Source organism: Pithys albifrons, chromosome 14 (assembly GCF_047495875.1).
Source record: "Pithys albifrons albifrons isolate INPA30051 chromosome 14, PitAlb_v1, whole genome shotgun sequence".
NCBI lineage: Eukaryota > Metazoa > Chordata > Aves > Passeriformes > Thamnophilidae > Pithys > Pithys albifrons.
In genome coordinates, this window is record NC_092471.1 from 18,960,260 (window position 1) to 18,976,712 (window position 16,453).

The 16,453-nt window shown below is 49.6% G+C and overlaps 1 protein-coding gene across 1 annotated transcript; it reads right to left on the reverse strand.

The window, feature by feature from the left end:
* Nucleotides 1–2,680, reverse strand: LOC139678536 (uracil phosphoribosyltransferase homolog; the record flags this gene model as incomplete). The annotated part of the gene is given in 4 exon segments (XM_071569418.1): nucleotides 1–1,107; nucleotides 1,502–1,673; nucleotides 1,675–1,769; nucleotides 2,512–2,680. Coding segments are annotated over 3 exon segments (393 nt in total), but the record flags the coding sequence as incomplete, so codon positions are not given.
* Nucleotides 2,681–16,453: the final 13,773 nt, after the last annotated feature.

The following is a 16,453-nucleotide window of genomic DNA, read 5'->3' on the forward strand; positions in this document are numbered from 1 at the left end:
TCAAATGGCAAAGCAAGAGAGGAATAAAACATTAATCTTCGTGTGTGTGGGTGAGCTCAGAATCTTCAGGCAGATGTTTCCCAGTTTGGTGGGAGATGAACCCCCCTCAAGGTGCAGAGATGGCAGCGGATCCTGCTGGTTCACACCTCACTGGGTGTGAAAACTTGGAGCTGAGGTCCAGGGCAGACAGCTGAGGAAAAGTCCCTCCCTCAGTGTGATTTGGTGCATTTATTCCCAAACGCCCTCAGGGAGTCAATCAGGTACAGAATAAGCTCTGATTTTTCAAAACCACTTAGTGGATTTCAGTATCCAGTTGACATTAATAACTATTAATGACCTGTGCACACACATCTCCTTAACAGCTTTGGCAAAATTAAGGTTGGTATAGCAGCATATTTCAAAAAGCTTGTAGGGGAAAATATATTTGCAAAGAGAACTTCACAGTATAGGGGAAAAATCCAGAATCTATAGCAAAAGCCTGATATAATTCCTACTTAAGTGTTTTCAATTTGCTACCATATGTATAGCAAAAGAGAATTACAACACTTTTCCATGCTAAGTTTAATGTCATTTCCTTCAACGAGGGTAAATAAATTTGCTTTAAATCCCCCAGGGTTTTAAAAACTGCTTGTTAGATATGCAGTGATAGATGAGGAAAATGCTGGTTTGTTGGGTTTTTTTCTCTAAAAAGATATTAAAATAACATATTCTCAATATAGATAAGTAATAATCCAAATGCAGTGAGGTGAGGAAATCTGAGTCTCTTGGGAGCTTCTAAACCTGAAGCAAAAAAATTAAAGACCTGCCAAACTCAGATCCTTGTATACTCAAATAATGGCAGAGCCAGGAATGGAGCAGAAAGATGAAGTCAATTGTCACTGATGTACCAGCCCAGAACAAGCTGGGCAGGAGTTCTGACTTTCCCCACAGTACCCAGGGTTAAAGCTGGGCTGCTCTTACCTGTTTCACTTGATTTTGGTTTTCTGCAGCTTCTAAAAGGAAGTTACATACAAAGAGTGTGATAAATGCAGGATGTATAAAGTTGTGCTGAATATGCTGGGGAAATGCAGTGGGAAACAGAAATTCCTCAGGCTGTTGTGGTCACTGCTGCAGGTAACAGAGGAGAGAAAATATTCAGGGTTTTAACACACAAACGGCTCTTGGAGGGGTAAAATCCATTTCCACTTTCACTGGAGTGATCTGGAGGATGGATCTGAATCTGCACAATGGGAAAAGCCCAAAGGATTTCAATCATGATATTTACTTAATTAGGTGCTGTTGCACCTCAAAAATTCAGGCTTTAGAAGACTAAGCAGTTAGAGCAGAGTGTGGCAGTTTATACAACCCCACCATGGAGATGCTTGGCCATGTAACCAGAGTGCTTTGTACCTGATCCCCGTTCAGGCCAAACTAACCAAGTCAAGTATTTCCCCCTTTGGCCGAAAAGGTTCCCAGCCATGCCCTTGACCGGCTCAACAGTAATAAAACATAGGGAAAAAACCTCTTGTAATGTCATGGAGTCATATCTTGTTGTGCTGAGATTGTCAGTCTGTCCCAAAATACTTCTGTCTGAAGTCTGTTGGTGCAACAGGATGCACTTCTGTAGTTAAAATGGTGATTTCTGGGAACTCCTCAATGATGGATTTGGCACCTTTGGAGAGACACCAAAGGTCTCAACTTGCCATAAGTGTAGAGCAGGATAACGACACCTGGTTGTACATCATGTTCTACAGGCACTTTGACATCCTCAGTGACAGTGTTACCAGGACCTAGAGAGGGAAAAACAGATTTTATTTTCCCCCCTGGCTGGCAAACGTGTTCTTGACCATCCAAGAATAGCCATGTGCAACTGAATGATGATTCTGGCCTTTCTCCTTTGAAAACTCTCACCTCTGCAGGCATCAGGTGTAGAAAACTTGTCTCCTGTTGAACAAGCTTCATCTCTCTTGTGAAAAAGCCAACTCTGCCAGGGTTTAAGCACAGAAGTTGGATTTTATTAAAACCCTGAGGCAAGAAAGCTCATCTAAAATAGTCAAATGGAAATCAAAATCTCCACAGGTACAAGAGAATGAAATCTTAGACTGGAAAAGTTACCTCATCATCCTGACAAACTCTTCACCCTGGTTTCCAGATTAATTTTTTTTTGCATTATTTAATTTTAAAGTCATTTATTTCTATTTTATAATACTAATCCAAAAATTGTTTTTAATCCCAAGAGAAAAATTCTGTTTGAGTCTTTCCTCATGGCAAAATTTAAAAAATTCCATTTATATCAAGTCCTAATCTTCAGCCTTTCTCCCCAGCACAGCCATGCCCAAAGGATTTGCTCTGCATCGCCGCTGGTGCAGCTGATTGAGGTGTGTCCTGGCACAGCCTGAGAAATTCCCTACTCTGGCACCCAAACCAACAGAAAACCTCATCAGAGGCCCTGCAATTAGGAAGTTTTCCTCTCAGTGCAGGCCCTCCTGGCCCAGAGCAGCCTGACTGCCCACACAGGGGCCAGACACTCACTCAGGATGGGGTACATGAGCAGAACTTTCCTCCTGTAGATGTCTGGAGGGAACTTGGCGTAGTACACCTTGGCGCGCTGCGTCTCCTCGTCGCTCTGGATCAGGATCTTCCCGATGCGGATGGACCGGCAGCAGTCCCGGAGGCCCTGCTCCATGGCCTCTCCTGCAGGGAGCAGGGGACAGTGTCAGCCACGGGGTCACAGCCCCTCTGCAGGGCAGGGGACAGTGCCAGCCCTGAGACACAGCCCCTCTGCAGGGCAGGGGACAGTGCCAGCCCCGGGGCCACAGCCCCTCTGCAGGGCAGGGGACAGACAGCCCTGAGACACAGCCCCTCTGCAGGGCAGGGGACAGACACAGCCCTGAGACACAGCCCCTCTGCAGGGCAGGGGACAGTGCCAGCCCTGAGACACAGCCCCTCTGCAGGGCAGGGGACAGACACAGCCCCTCTGCAGGGCAGGGACAGTGCCAGCCACGGGACCACAGCCCCTCTGCAGGGCAGGGACAGTGCCAGCCCTGAGACACAGCCCCTCTGCAGGGCAGGGACAGTGCCAGCCCTGAGACACAGCCCCTCTGCAGGGCAGGGACAGTGCCAGCCCTGAGACACAGCCCCTCTGCAGGGCAGGGACAGTGCCAGCCCTGAGACACAGCCCCTCTGCAGGGCAGGGGACAGTGCCAGCCCTGAGACACAGCCCCTCTGCAGGGCAGGGGACAGACAGCCCTGAGACACAGCCCCTCTGCAGGGCAGGGGACAGTGCCAGCCCTGAGACACAGCCCCTCTGCAGGGCAGGGGACAGACAGCCCTGAGACACAGCCCCTCTGCAGGGCAGGGGACAGTGCCAGCCCTGAGACACAGCCCCTCTGCAGGGCAGGGGTCAGTGCCAGCCCTCAGACACAGCCCCTCTGCAGGGCAGGGGACAGACACAGCCCTGAGACACAGCCCCTCTGCAGGGCAGGGGACAGACAGCCCTGAGACACAGCCCCTCTGCAGGGCAGGGGACAGACAGCCCTGAGACACAGCCCCTCTGCAGGGCAGGGGACAGACACAGCCCTGAGACACAGCCCCTCTGCAGGGCAGGGGACAGACAGCCCTGAGATACAGCCCCTCTGCAGGGCAGGGGACAGTGCCAGCCCTGAGACACAGCCCCTCTGCAGGGCAGGGAACAGTGCCAGCCCTGAGACACAGCCCCTCTGCAGGGCAGGGGACAGTGCCAGCCCTGAGACACAGCCCCTCTGCAGGGCAGGGGACAGTGCCAGCCCTGAGACACAGCCCCTCTGCAGGGCAGGGGACAGTGCCAGCCCTGTGTCACAACCCCTCTGCAGGGCAGGGGACAGACACAGCCCTGAGACACAGCCCCTCTGCAGGGCAGGGGACAGTGCCAGCCCTGAGACACAGCCCCTCTGCAGGGCAGGGGACAGACAGCCCTGAGACACAGCCCCTCTGCAGGGCAGGGGACAGTGCCAGCCCTGAGACACAGCCCCTCTGCAGGGCAGGGACAGTGCCAGCCACGGGGCCACAGCCCCTCTGCAGGGCAGGGACAGTGCCAGCCCCGGGGCCACAGCCCCTCTGCAGGGCAGGGGACAGTGCCAGCCCTGAGACACAGCCCCTCTGCAGGGCAGGGGACAGACACAGCCCTGAGACACAGCCCCTCTGCAGGGCAGGGGACAGTGCCAGCCATGGGGTCACAGCCCCTCTGCAGGGCAGGGAACAGTGCCAGCCATGGGGTCACAGCCCCTCTGCAGGGCAGGGGACAGTGCCAGCCCTGAGACACAGCCCCTCTGCAGGGCAGGGGACAGACACAGCCCCTCTGCAGGGCAGGGGACAGACACAGCCCCACTGCAGGGGAAGGGACAGACACAGCCCCTCTGCAGGGCAGGGGACAGACACAGCCCCGCTGCAGGGTAGGGGACAGACACAGCCCCACTGCAGGGGAAGGGACAGACACAGCCCCACTGCAGGGGACAGACACAGCCCCACCACTGTGCTGGTGGACAGCTCTGAGAGGAGAGGGTTGGTTTTCTCAGTTCTAACTGTTTAAACCACTCGAAGCTCTTCCTTTTGCTCTGTTCAGACAGCAAACCGAGTCCCCTCGGCATTCCTGAGCCCCTGGGGGTTGGTGCTCCCACACAGCCGTGCTGGGCTCTCAGAGGGCAGAGCTGGCAGTGGCAGAACCAGCGGGTGGGGTTTGGGGACCATCTGTGAGATGTGCCCACAGACCCCCCCGGGGCAGAGTGTGGGGCAGGGGCTGTGGGGCTGATGGATCTGACACCACAGACCCCAAGGTTTGCACAGTAACTGTGCCATGGAGTGTGGCTGGAGTGGGGCCCTGGCTCCGGGCAGGAATGGGCAGTGGGAACCAGGGCAGGGCAGTGGCCCCTCACACGGGGGAGAAGAGGCCAGAGATCTGTTGCAGCCATTTGTTGCCTGGAAAGTTAATGAAAGATATTCCTGGACATTCTGTGATCAAGGATATCCAAGAAACAATAACAACTAGTAATAAATTCCAAAAAATTATGGACTAATAAATAATTTCAAGGAGATACTGTAACATTACAAAAAGTAGGCTTTGCCCTGTAGCCAGATATTTTCCTTAATGTCATGGCTTACATGATCTTACCTTACTTCGTTCCTTTTTCTCAGTCAAAATATGGTGAAAGTCAATATGACAAATATTAATTGGACTGCAAACAAACCGATAGGTCTCCAAGTGTAATTATAAGCAGAAGCACCACGGAACTCGGCAGAGCTCCCTTCCTGTCGGATCTTGACCCCACACAGTTAATGTGTGATCAATGACCTGCAAGAAAATGCCAAATCATTACTGGTGATCTGCAGCTGCACAGAAGTTGGAGCAGGTCTCTAACACCAAACCTAATCTGGATCACTTAATGAGCTGAGCTTAAATAAACAACTTGTTTTTCAATGCCACCAGATGTAAAGTCGTTAGCCTAAGAATGGAGCAGCAGCTGGACCAAGGGGTGGGTGACAAAGTCATGGAAAACAGAGACTCAGAAGAGGAATAATCAGCTGAAGATGAGCTCCTAATGAGGTGCTCTGCCAAGAGGAGCCAAAAAGGGGGGTACCAAGGAAGACTAAGTATGTATGGGCTCCAGGAAAGCTTCCCTCGGGGCTGGAAAACACACCTCTGTGAGAAACACCCAAGGAACACAGTTTGCTAAGAAATAAAAGGTGAGGCACATTTGAAGGAAGGCTCATGGCACATTTAACACTAAAGGGGGGTGAGGCCCTGGCACAGGTTGGGCCATCCCTGGAAGTGTCCAAGGCCAGGCTGGATGGGGCTTGGAGCAACCTGGGCTGGTGGAAGGTGTCCCTGCCCATGGCAGGGGGTGGAACGAGATAATTTTTAAGATCTGCTCTAACCCAAACCAGTCTGTGATTCTATGACTTATCTGGCAAGGTGGTGCTTGGTAGTTGAACATCAATCCAGGTGGCTGGATATTTTTAGAAGTGGGGAAAGCTGTCCATTGAAACACCCACAATTGGCCGACTGTGGCAGAGTTCCTGTCACTGCAGAATCACTGGAAATACTTAATGAGCAAGTGTTTTTCCAAAGGAGACGCTCTGGTTTGAACAAGAATTAATTCAGAGGAATCCGGCTGCCTTCATTAGGCAGGAATTGGGAGCAGCTTATTAGAACAGCTCCTGCTAGATTTGTTCTGAATAAATACAGAAATGCTGTGGCTGCAGGCAGGGCCAAAGGGAGCAGAGAACCAGGCAGGCACAACCTCCTTCTCCCTTCTCAGGCCCGGGCCATATTCCACACTTTTTTTCGCATTTTTAACATTATCTGTGTGAGTCATGGCTGCTCTCAGCAGCAGCATCCTCGGGGCACATCAGCATTTGCAAAACAACAGCTACCAAAACGTGCCTCTGACGGTTTATGTGCCTTTTGCTTTAATTCCCTGCTGGAAGAGCAGGATAAGCCACCGGGAAACTTAAGCATGCCACGAAGTGAGAATACAACGAAGTCCCAGCAGCTTTATTGCTGTCTCTGGGCATTTTGAAGGTGCCCATCGGGTCTCGGTTGTTGTTTAAGGGAAGGAAGGACTCTGGGCAGGTTTTATCCCTTCATTCATTTATGTGGAGAAGCCAGAATGGAGGTTGTAAGAGTCAAAATCCTTAAGAGAAAAATGCAAGGGAGAAAAAGTGGGAAACACAAGATGGGACTGGAGGAAAGGAGATATAAAGAAAAGATATGAAGAAGAGAGATGTTTCCAAGATTTTTTGTTAATCAGTGTTGATTCAGGGACACCTCAACAAAATAGATTTTATTCCTTCTCTATAAAATCATAATGATCTTTACTAATTTTTAATCAGACCTGTATTAACTTTGTATTTTATATTAATTTTTGATTTTATCTCATAGCCAAGTTTGTCAGTTATCTTAACGAGGCATAATTTCTGACAAAGAGGAATTTAACCCTGTAGCTGTAAACTGGACTTTAAGAAATAAACCAAAACCTTGTTTAGATTAGAGACTAAGCTGTAAGAAATAAATCAGAAAACCTGTCTAGGTTGAGGCTTGAAGCTGTAACATTGTTTAGTTAAAAGGAAATATAGGGCTGTAGAGATAAGAGCAGCCCATTAGATCTGTTAAAAGTCACCCTAAATATCCTGCTTAACTCTGGGGAGGGGTTATCGGTTGTAACTAAGTGTATAAACCTGGAAACCCAAAAGTCTCGTTGAACATGTCTTTGGTGGAATTACCCCCGTGTTCCCAGCGCTGAATAAAAGGAAGAATTTTGTTCTAGTCTATTAGATGTGATTGTTTCTTCACTCAGTGTTGATGGTCACCCTCTTAACTTAGCTCCAGAACACAGTTCTGATGGTCACTCACCAATCTTGGCCCCTGATTTCTGCCATCCCCAGAGCAGCCTGGGCACTGCTGCCTGGTTAATCACACTGCTGGCAGGGGGGACCCTGTGCCTTCTGCCTATTCTTTTTTGCAGCTGTTTCAACAGCAAATGCTAATTCCTCTCTCAATGTTTTGCTCTTTCTGGGAATTTAAAAATAACTTGCCTAATGAAGCAGTGCTGAGCAGCTCATATGTCCAGACAGATAGGAGTGAAATGCTTCAGCTCAGAAAGCAAAGTCGTCCGTGGTGGCAGTGCCTTTGAACAAGTCCCCCAAGGCCCTTTTTCAAATAATCCCAGCACTGGCTGAAATTAATGCGGGAAGAAATTCAGAGAAAGGGAGGGAGAATCACGTCAAAGAGCCTGGGACTTGGGAAGACATTTCTGGGTGAGCTGTAATCAGGTCCATCCTATGCCATCCCTTTAGCAGTGCTGTTTAATTGCTCCTTTACAGACAGGGTTTGATGTGTGTGTTCTGTAGCAGGGACATGAGAAGATGAAAGAAAAATGTGGCACTTACCGAAGGCTTTGCAAAGATCAGTAAAGCTCCTTGGCCCTTGTTGGAGCAACGAGACACCCAGCACAGAGTGACAAAACTGCCTGTCCAAGGGCAGCCAGGGTTTTCAGCTTCCCCCTCCAAAATACCTTGTTTTGTTACTCATCTTTGGCTTTCTGTCTCCTGCACCTGGAGCTCACCATCCCTGTTGATGTGAGAACCACGAAGGGTGTACACCCAGCAGCAGGGTAAGAATGGTTACAAAATGAGCAGGGCATGATGTGCTGGGAAGCAAAACTGCAATGGGAAGGCAGGTGTGGCAGACAGGGAGATACTTGGCTTCTTCCTGTGGGCCCAGACTGGAGCCAGAAAGCCTTCCCTGCCCATTTCTAGCTGCCTTAGCCTCTTGAATTGATTTGCAACATTATTGTTTCCTTGTTCTTTAGAATTAAATAATTTACCTTGAGGTTTCAGACTTGCTTCTGTGGGTGCCATAATACTTAGCAGAGCAAATCCTACTCTTTCTAATATTTCAATGATAAAACTCTTTTTTCCCTCCAGCTAGATGAATGATTATTACATTCTTCAAATCAATTCTAATTTTTCTTTAATTGCTTCTGATGCCCTTGGCACTGCTGAGTGACGGGATCTGCTCTCCAGCCTCGGAGGCTGCAGGAGAGGAGATTATTGATCCTGAAAGGCTGGTGGTTTTACTTGGAGCAAAGAGGATGAGGGAAGCATCTGTCAGAAGAGTTTGCCAGGCAGAGACTCGGGGTACTACCTCCGTTAACCCTACAGAGATCCCAAGATATATCACATATATCATGTCCATATGTTTTTATTGAATTGTTTGTAGGAAATGCCTGCTCTAGAGTGCAATTCATCATTCCCTTGAGTCTTGCATCAAATATGCTGCTTCAAGAGAGTGGAATGAAGCCAAAACACAAGGATCATGTGTTACTTTATCTCTGTGCTCATGTCAGGGAAATGGAGGACTTCCACCACTGGGGTAAACTGCTTAAAATCAGGAGCTTCTCTCCCTCTGTACAGAGTAATGAATTTCACCCTCATCCTTCATCCATCATATTTTATCCTTCATCCATCACACAAGAATGGGGCCTGTGTGATGTTCAGGATAGTGCAGGCAACAGCACGTTTCCTTTTCTGTACTGTAATCTTAGCCTGGTTCATAACCCTAGCCCTAAAATTAAACTGGTGATCACCCTTGCCTGACAAACACAGGTGCTGCTCTCCACAACCAAGGTGAGCCTCCCTCTCAGCGTGTTTCCTGGGGGATAGTAGACTTCACAGACTTGGCAATAACTGAGAGATCTGCACTTTTCTGTTCTCAAATCCCAACCCTAACTTTAAACAACCTTGAGCAAAGTCATACAATGACTGTCTCTCACCAGGAGTTCCTTGGACCTTTTGGATTCAGTAAGAAAACTGACTCTTGAACTCTTGGTTTCAATAATCTTGGTATCATAACTCTGCCAGAGACTGGAAGCACCACAGAGGGGTAATGCCAAGCACCCACCTGCAACCAGAGCCAGGTCTGAGTCCAGAGGGTGGTGCCTCAAGCCCAGGAGCCACCACGTAGACAGAGGCAGATGGTGTCCTCAGGGGATTTGGAATGATGGTAAATCAATGACACAGCTCCAGCCACTACTGGAAAGATTCCCTGTCTGAACACACCAGAGGCTCATTTCAGAATGAAAGATCTGAAACAGTCTCCACAGCCAACGCCAGCATTTGGCTTCTCTCTGATGGGAGATGAAGGATGGATAAATTCCTTAAAAATAATCTTCCTGGTGTTAAATAACATGATTAAGCAGGCTGGCTAATTCTGCTCCTCAGTATTAAACTGTCCTGTTTATCCCTGGTGTCAGCTCTGCCCCCTCTCTGCCCTGGCCTGTGCACCCTCCTCTGCTGCAGCATGGGCTGCCTTGACACAGCCCTGTTCCAGCAGCTGCCTGCTGTGAAAATGTGCCCTTATCTCTCAGTCTGCAGTTTATGCTCAGTCTCTCTATTTCCCTTCGTGTAATCATCAGACATTTCTGCGTTTCATCGTGATAAATACCAGACTGTTGAATCTCTGAGGCTGCCAAGAAATGCATCTCGGCATAGCACAAATAGAGCTGCTATTTTTTTTTTCATTCCTTCCTTTAGTTTAACATTTATCCCTGCTATTGTTGTCCTTAGAAGGATAAATAGGGCTGCATTTCGCTAGCCAGTTGCTCCAAATACATTAGATTAAAGAACAAATAACATGATAACCAAAGGCTATGAAGACTATATTAATATATTGAGATAGTCAAGCAAAGATGTGATAATGTTCTATTCATTATACAGGTGCACCAGTGCTCACTACAGGATAAAATTAGATTGACTCATCTGTAGGTCATGTACCTTCTACAGCTCAGAACTGGCAGAGATTTTCTTCTCTCTGCACTGGCAGTGCACTGAAACAGGAGCATGTCAGTGCCAGCCCTGCACTCAGCAGAGGTTCCTGAGATCACACCGTACTGTACAGGGTCAGGCACAGAGGATCCTGGTCAACGCAACTTTGCCCCTTCCCCTTTCCCTTCTCCTTCTCCTTCTCCTTCTCCTTCTCCTTCTCCTTCTCCTTCTCCTTTCCCTTCTCCTTCTCCCCCTTCCCCTTCCCCTTCCCCTTCCCCTCCCCTCCCCTCCCCTCCCCTCCCCTCCCCTCCCCTCCCCTCCCCTCCCCTCCCCTCCCCTCCCCTCCCTTTCCCTTCCCTTCCCTTCCCTTCCCTTCCCTTCCCTTCCCTTCCCTTCCCTTCCCTTCCCTTCCCTTCCCTTCCCTTCCCTTCCCTTCCCTTCCCTTCCCTTCCCTTCCCTTCCCTTCCCTTCCCTTCCCTTCCCTTCCCTTCCCTTCCCTTCCCTTCCCTTCCCTTCCCTTCCCTTCCCTTCCCAAACCTTCCCTTCCCTTCCCTTCCCAAACCTTCCCTTCCCAAACCTTCCCTTCCCAAACCTTCCCAAACCTTCCCAAACCTTCCCAAACCTTCCCTTCCCAAACCTTCCCTTCCCTTCCCTAACCTTCCCTTCCCTAACCTTCCCTAACCTTCCCTTCCCTAACCTTCCCTTCCCTTCCCTTCCCTTCCCTTCCCTTCCCTTCCCTTCCCTTCCCTTCCCTTCCCTTCCCTTCCCTTCCCTTCCCTTCCCTTCCCTTCCCTTCCCTTCCCTTCCCTTCCCTTCCCTTCCCTTCCCTTCCCTTCCCTTCCCTTCCCTTCCCTTCCCAAACCTTCCCTTCCCAAACCTTCCCAAACCTTCCCTTCCCTTCCCTTCCCTTCCCTTCCCTTCCCTTCCCTTCCCTTCCCTTCCCTTCCCTTCCCTTCCCAAACCTTCCCTTCCCAAACCTTCCCTTCCCTTCCCTTCCCTTCCCTTCCCTTCCCTTCCCTTCCCTTCCCTTCCCTTCCCTTCCCTTCCCTTCCCTTCCCTTCCCTTCCCTTCCCTTCCCTTCCCTTCCCTTCCCTTCCCTTCCCTTCCCTTCCCTTCCCTTCCCTTCCCTTCCCTTCCCTTCCCTTCCCTTCCCTTCCCTTCCCTTCCCTTCCCTTCCCTTCCCAAACCTTCCCTTCCCAAACCTTCCCTTCCCAAACCTTCCCTTCCCAAACCTTCCCTTCCCTTCCCTTCCCTTCCCAAACCTTCCCTTCCCAAACCTTCCCTTCCCTTCCCTTCCCTTCCTAAACCTTCCCAAACCTTCTCAAACCTTCCCAAACCTTCCCTTCCCAAACCTTCCCTTCCCAAACCTTCCCTTCCCAAACCTTCCCTTCCCAAACCTTCCCCCTTACAGCCACCATTCCCGTGGTACACCTGCCATACATCCAAGCTATGAGATGCCTTGTGCTCCAGAGGACACATCCTTTAAGTACTTTTCTCTCAGCAAATGGATTTGCTGTCTGAAGCTGCCACTGTTGTTATTTCCATTAAAAGGATGGAAACTTAATTTTGCAGAATCATGTACTCTGAAAGATGAAATCTGAGGGTAAAGAAAAAAATGTGCAGGTATGGAGATGGAGAATTAACAGTGTCTCTTGTTCTACATGCAGAAAACAAAGAGATGCAAGGTGCAAAATTCCACAGAAACTCCCTTGTGTTTGTTTAAATCCTTCTGTCCCAGTGACGGGGGTGGATAAGCACCCGTGATGTCATTTTGGCTGCCTGGGTTATCTCCCTGGGTGACTCATCTGCAGGAAGGGCTCTGGAAGGGGTGCCCTGTCAGGTGTATCTGCTGGCTGGTCTCCCTCTCCAGATGACAGTCGCTTTCCCTTTTGCATTTTAAGGTGGCTCAATATATAAACTTTAAGAGAAAAATCCAGTCGGGGCTTGTGTTACCTTGAGATACCACACAAAAAGAGAGAAGGACTTCCATTTTAGCACCCTCAGCTTTGAGCAGCTCAAGGGCCAACATAGGAGTGTCACAGGGCCCCTCAGAGTTTCAAAGGGGCACCACAGTGTGGTTACAGCTAAAGCTGCTGAGGCACGGGCAGGATGGCCACACACAGGCGTCTCCTCCGAGCTGGCTCATTCCCTGCAGGGCAGGGAGTCCAAGGGTGAAGGCAAAGCTCCAGCAAAGGGCTGGATTTAAGCTTGTCTTCCCAACACACAGGGTTGCCCTCAGGAAAACCATTACAACCTGAAGGAGCACAAGCTTCATCTTCCTCACCATTGTTTGTGAGCTTAGTTCTTCCCCAGTGTCCGATCTCCAATTTGTGACCCATTTCCAAGTGCCATGTTCAGCCACTGCCCTGAATGTCACTGCAGCTCACGGTGGTCACTGCAGGTCATGGTGGTCACTGCAGCTAATGGTGGTCACTGCTGCTCATGGTGGTCACTGCTGCTCATGGTGGTCACTGCAGCTAATGGTGGTCACTGCTGCTCATGGTGGTCACTGCTGCTCATGGTGGTCACTGCAGCTCATGGTGGTCACTGCTGCTCGTGGTGGTCCCTGCAGCTCGTGGTGGTCACTGCTGCTCGTGGTGGTCACTGCTGCTCATGCTGGTCACTGCTGCTTGTAGTGGTCCCTACTGCTCGTGGTGGTCCCTGCAGCTCATGGTGGTCACTGCTGCTCATGCTGGTCACTGCTGACTATGAGCTCTGCCATCCCATCCCAGCAGGACCAGATGTCTTTCTGGTCTCTCGTCTCAGGTGCCTTCACACAGCCAGAGCTGCCTCCTCCTCTGCCCCTGGGCAGCAGCTGTGGTTGGCTGTGTCCTCTTGCTTGGCTGCTGCCAGGAAAGAACATGGGCATTTGACTGCCTTTAGCACTAAAGCACAGGGACTTCTGCACTTCTGAGTGGTGTCAGTGCTGTGCATTGAAATCACTAAATCATTAAGGTTGGAAAAGATTTCCAATACCATCAAGTCCAATCTGTGACCAACTCCCACCCCCAGCCCAGAGCACTGAGTGCCACGTCCAGTCGTTCCTTGGACACCTCTAGGGGTGGGGACTCCAAACCTCCCTGGGCAGCCCCTTCCAGTGCCTGACCACCCTTGCAGTGAAGAAATCCTTCTTGATGCCCAACCTGAACCTCCGCTGGCACAGCCTGAGGCTCTGACCTCATGTCCTGTCACTGGTTGCCTGGGAGAAGAGGCAACTCCCACACTGCTACAACCTCCTTTCATTGAAAGAGCCAGAAAGTCCCCCCTGAGCCTCATGTTCTCCAGGCTGAGACCTCCCAGCTCCCTCAGCCATTACTCATAGGACTCATTCTCTACACCCTTTCCCAGCTCCGTTCCCTTCTTTGGATACACTCCATCCCCTCAATGTCCTTGAACCAAGGGTGCATGAACTGGACACAGGGCTCAAGGTGTGCCCTCACAAGTCCTACACACTTCCCAGGTGTGCAATCAAATAAAACTTCCCAACCAATAATTCAGATGAGATTGCAGACACGTGTTTTCTGAGCATATGGTGGCTTGGGAGCTTCAGAGACATCAGCAGAGTAGGAAATGCAGGAGTGAAGTTTCAATCCTCACTTCCCACACCTTATGCTGAGCATGATGCCACATGGTCTGGGATATCCCCTGGGTCACTTGGATTCAGCTGTGCTGGCTGTGTCCTGTCCCACCTCCTTGCTGGTTGGAGAAGCAGGAAAGGTCTTGATGCTGTGTGATCCCTGCTCAGCAGTGACAAAAACATCTCTGTTATCAACACTGTTATCAGCAAAATCCAACCCCATCCCTGTACTAGCAACTGTCAAGAACTTTACCTCCATCCCAGCCCAAACCAGCACACTCTCCCAGTCCTGGCATGGAGGAAGCTCTCCAGTGACAGCAAATGCTACTGGAGGAACAGAAAAGCAGTCACTTGTTTTGCATTCAACTTGTTGGAACTTGGTATCTTTGGAATTCTTTTGTTTTTCTCAATTAGATGAAATTTCTCAGAGTTCAAAAGTTATGGAAATGGTCCAGAAGACAGGCTGGTAATGCAACTGCAGAAACTCTCTTTTCCTTAGGAAATCAGCTTAAGCCCCCTAATGACTGGGAAAACGACACCACAGCCCATTAGCTGGTGGCCATTTACATTTCAAGGTCGCTGTCACCGCTGAGAGGGAGGGGTGGCTGAATCCTTCCTTTCTCATAATTAAAGCTTATGAGCTGGAGACTCATTTTTAAGGTGCTGCTTTCTATTGATCTGTGATGCCACTTTAGAGGTTATTACTAATAATATTAGATTTTAATCAACTCAGATTTGGTCCTGGATGCTCCTTTCTGCTGGAGGAATGGAGTTAACTGCCTCTTGCCTTTTTCCTATTTATATTTTAACTGCCTTATGTGAGACTAAGGTAACATCTTCATTCAGACAGAATTAGTCACTTACTTTATGTAGAAATCTTCAGCATGTAGTAATCTCACCCATATTCAGCCAGGCAGGTAAGCACATACTGAAGTCTACAATTAAAATCCTTAATTAAATCCTTAAATTAAGCACATACTTAAATGCTTTGCTAAAGAGGGATGTAATCTCCAACATGCTTAAGATAAAGTGTATGTTTAAGTGCTTTATTGAACCAGTGCTTTTGCTGCAACACAAAGTATATTTGCAAAGCAAAAGCTGCTGCTTTAGGAATAATCCCATAAAAATTTTTTGGGGGAAACCTGTGGGTGTTTATCAAGGTAAACCACATAGCACCTGTTTTGACAGTTCACACCTGGAATTTTGTGCACTCTAAAAAACCTCTTGGATGGGATGTTGCCAGTGGAAGGTGATCAGCTCTGCTGGGGCCACAGCTTGGCTGGGGGGTTTTGCATGGCTTGCAGAGCTTACATCTGAGATTTGGGGCAGGTTTGGTCTCAGTGTTGACTTTGGGGGAGTTAAATATATTTCTAAGTTTGAAATATATTGAAAAGAAGCACTTTTGAATACCTAAGATAAAACAATCCCCATTTTTTTTCTATTGACTTGCTTGAAGAGAGAAAATACATTCACAATTTAATCTCTGGAAGCCTCCAGCCTGCAAATGCTGCAAGACAAGGTAATTTTTTGGGAATGTTCCCACCTAGTGCTAATCTGTTCCAGCCAATGAGCCCAGGGGAGCTTGGTGGTGCAGTGAGAAGGTTTCGTGAGTGAGACAGACACCAGCCAACAGGTACAGACTGGGAGGAAACAGTTTGAGTCCTTGTGAACTGATGTTACCAACTCAAGGAAAGGCCCAGAAAGGGGAAAAATGGTGCTGCAGGCCACCCAAGATCTTTTCCTTTGGAAATGGGAGGGAAGGAGTCCTGCCAAGGTGCCAGCACAGCACACAAACTGAGCTGGGGGTGCAGCATCTCCCACCCCTCTGGCAAACCCTTTGGACTGGATCTACACTATCCCTAAACGCTGCATAAAATGAGCCCTTGGGATGCAGCCTGGGCCTGCTGGCTGGCACTTCTGACCCTTTCTGAGGAGTTTTTCATAAGCTCACTGGGTAGATGAACAAGGTTTAGGTGCTGATGGATCATTTCCCCCATCACTTCTCTCACCCTCCAGCTTCTTAGGCTGTGTTGTATTGCAAATCCTCTCCTGGTGTGCTCTGCTGCAAGAGGTGGAATAAATTAAAGCAAAATCCAAGCAAGAAAATGTAGAGGCAAAGCTCAACTCCTGAGTGGAGGTGAAGGTGTTCCAAGCTATCCTGTGGAATCAGCTTCACAGTGAAGGCCATTAGGCCAACCCAAGTGTCCCAGTTCAGCAGGTGGGACCAGTTTCTCCCTGTGTGGGTGTGACCAAAGCTGGGCATTCTAAACCCTCTGGGCCATTGCCCAGCAACTGTTCCCAATGGCCCATTGGCAGCAGCTGCCCAGGGCACAGCTGAGCCCTCAGGCTGGGAGCTGGCTGGGAAAGAAGCCTGGCAGAGGAGCTGGGAGAACTGCCCTGCAGGGACTCCTTGGCACCTCCACACCCACCTGAGGGCTCAGCTCTGCCCATGGGCCAGCAAGGATTCCAAATCCCCCCTGACTGCCAGAGTCAGATCCCCCAGTGTGGAACTCCCTGCCCTGGGGGAGGCAATGGGGGCTCCCACCTGCACCTGAGGAGAGAGAATCTTGGGTTTGGAGACTTGGGGAACCACTGGTT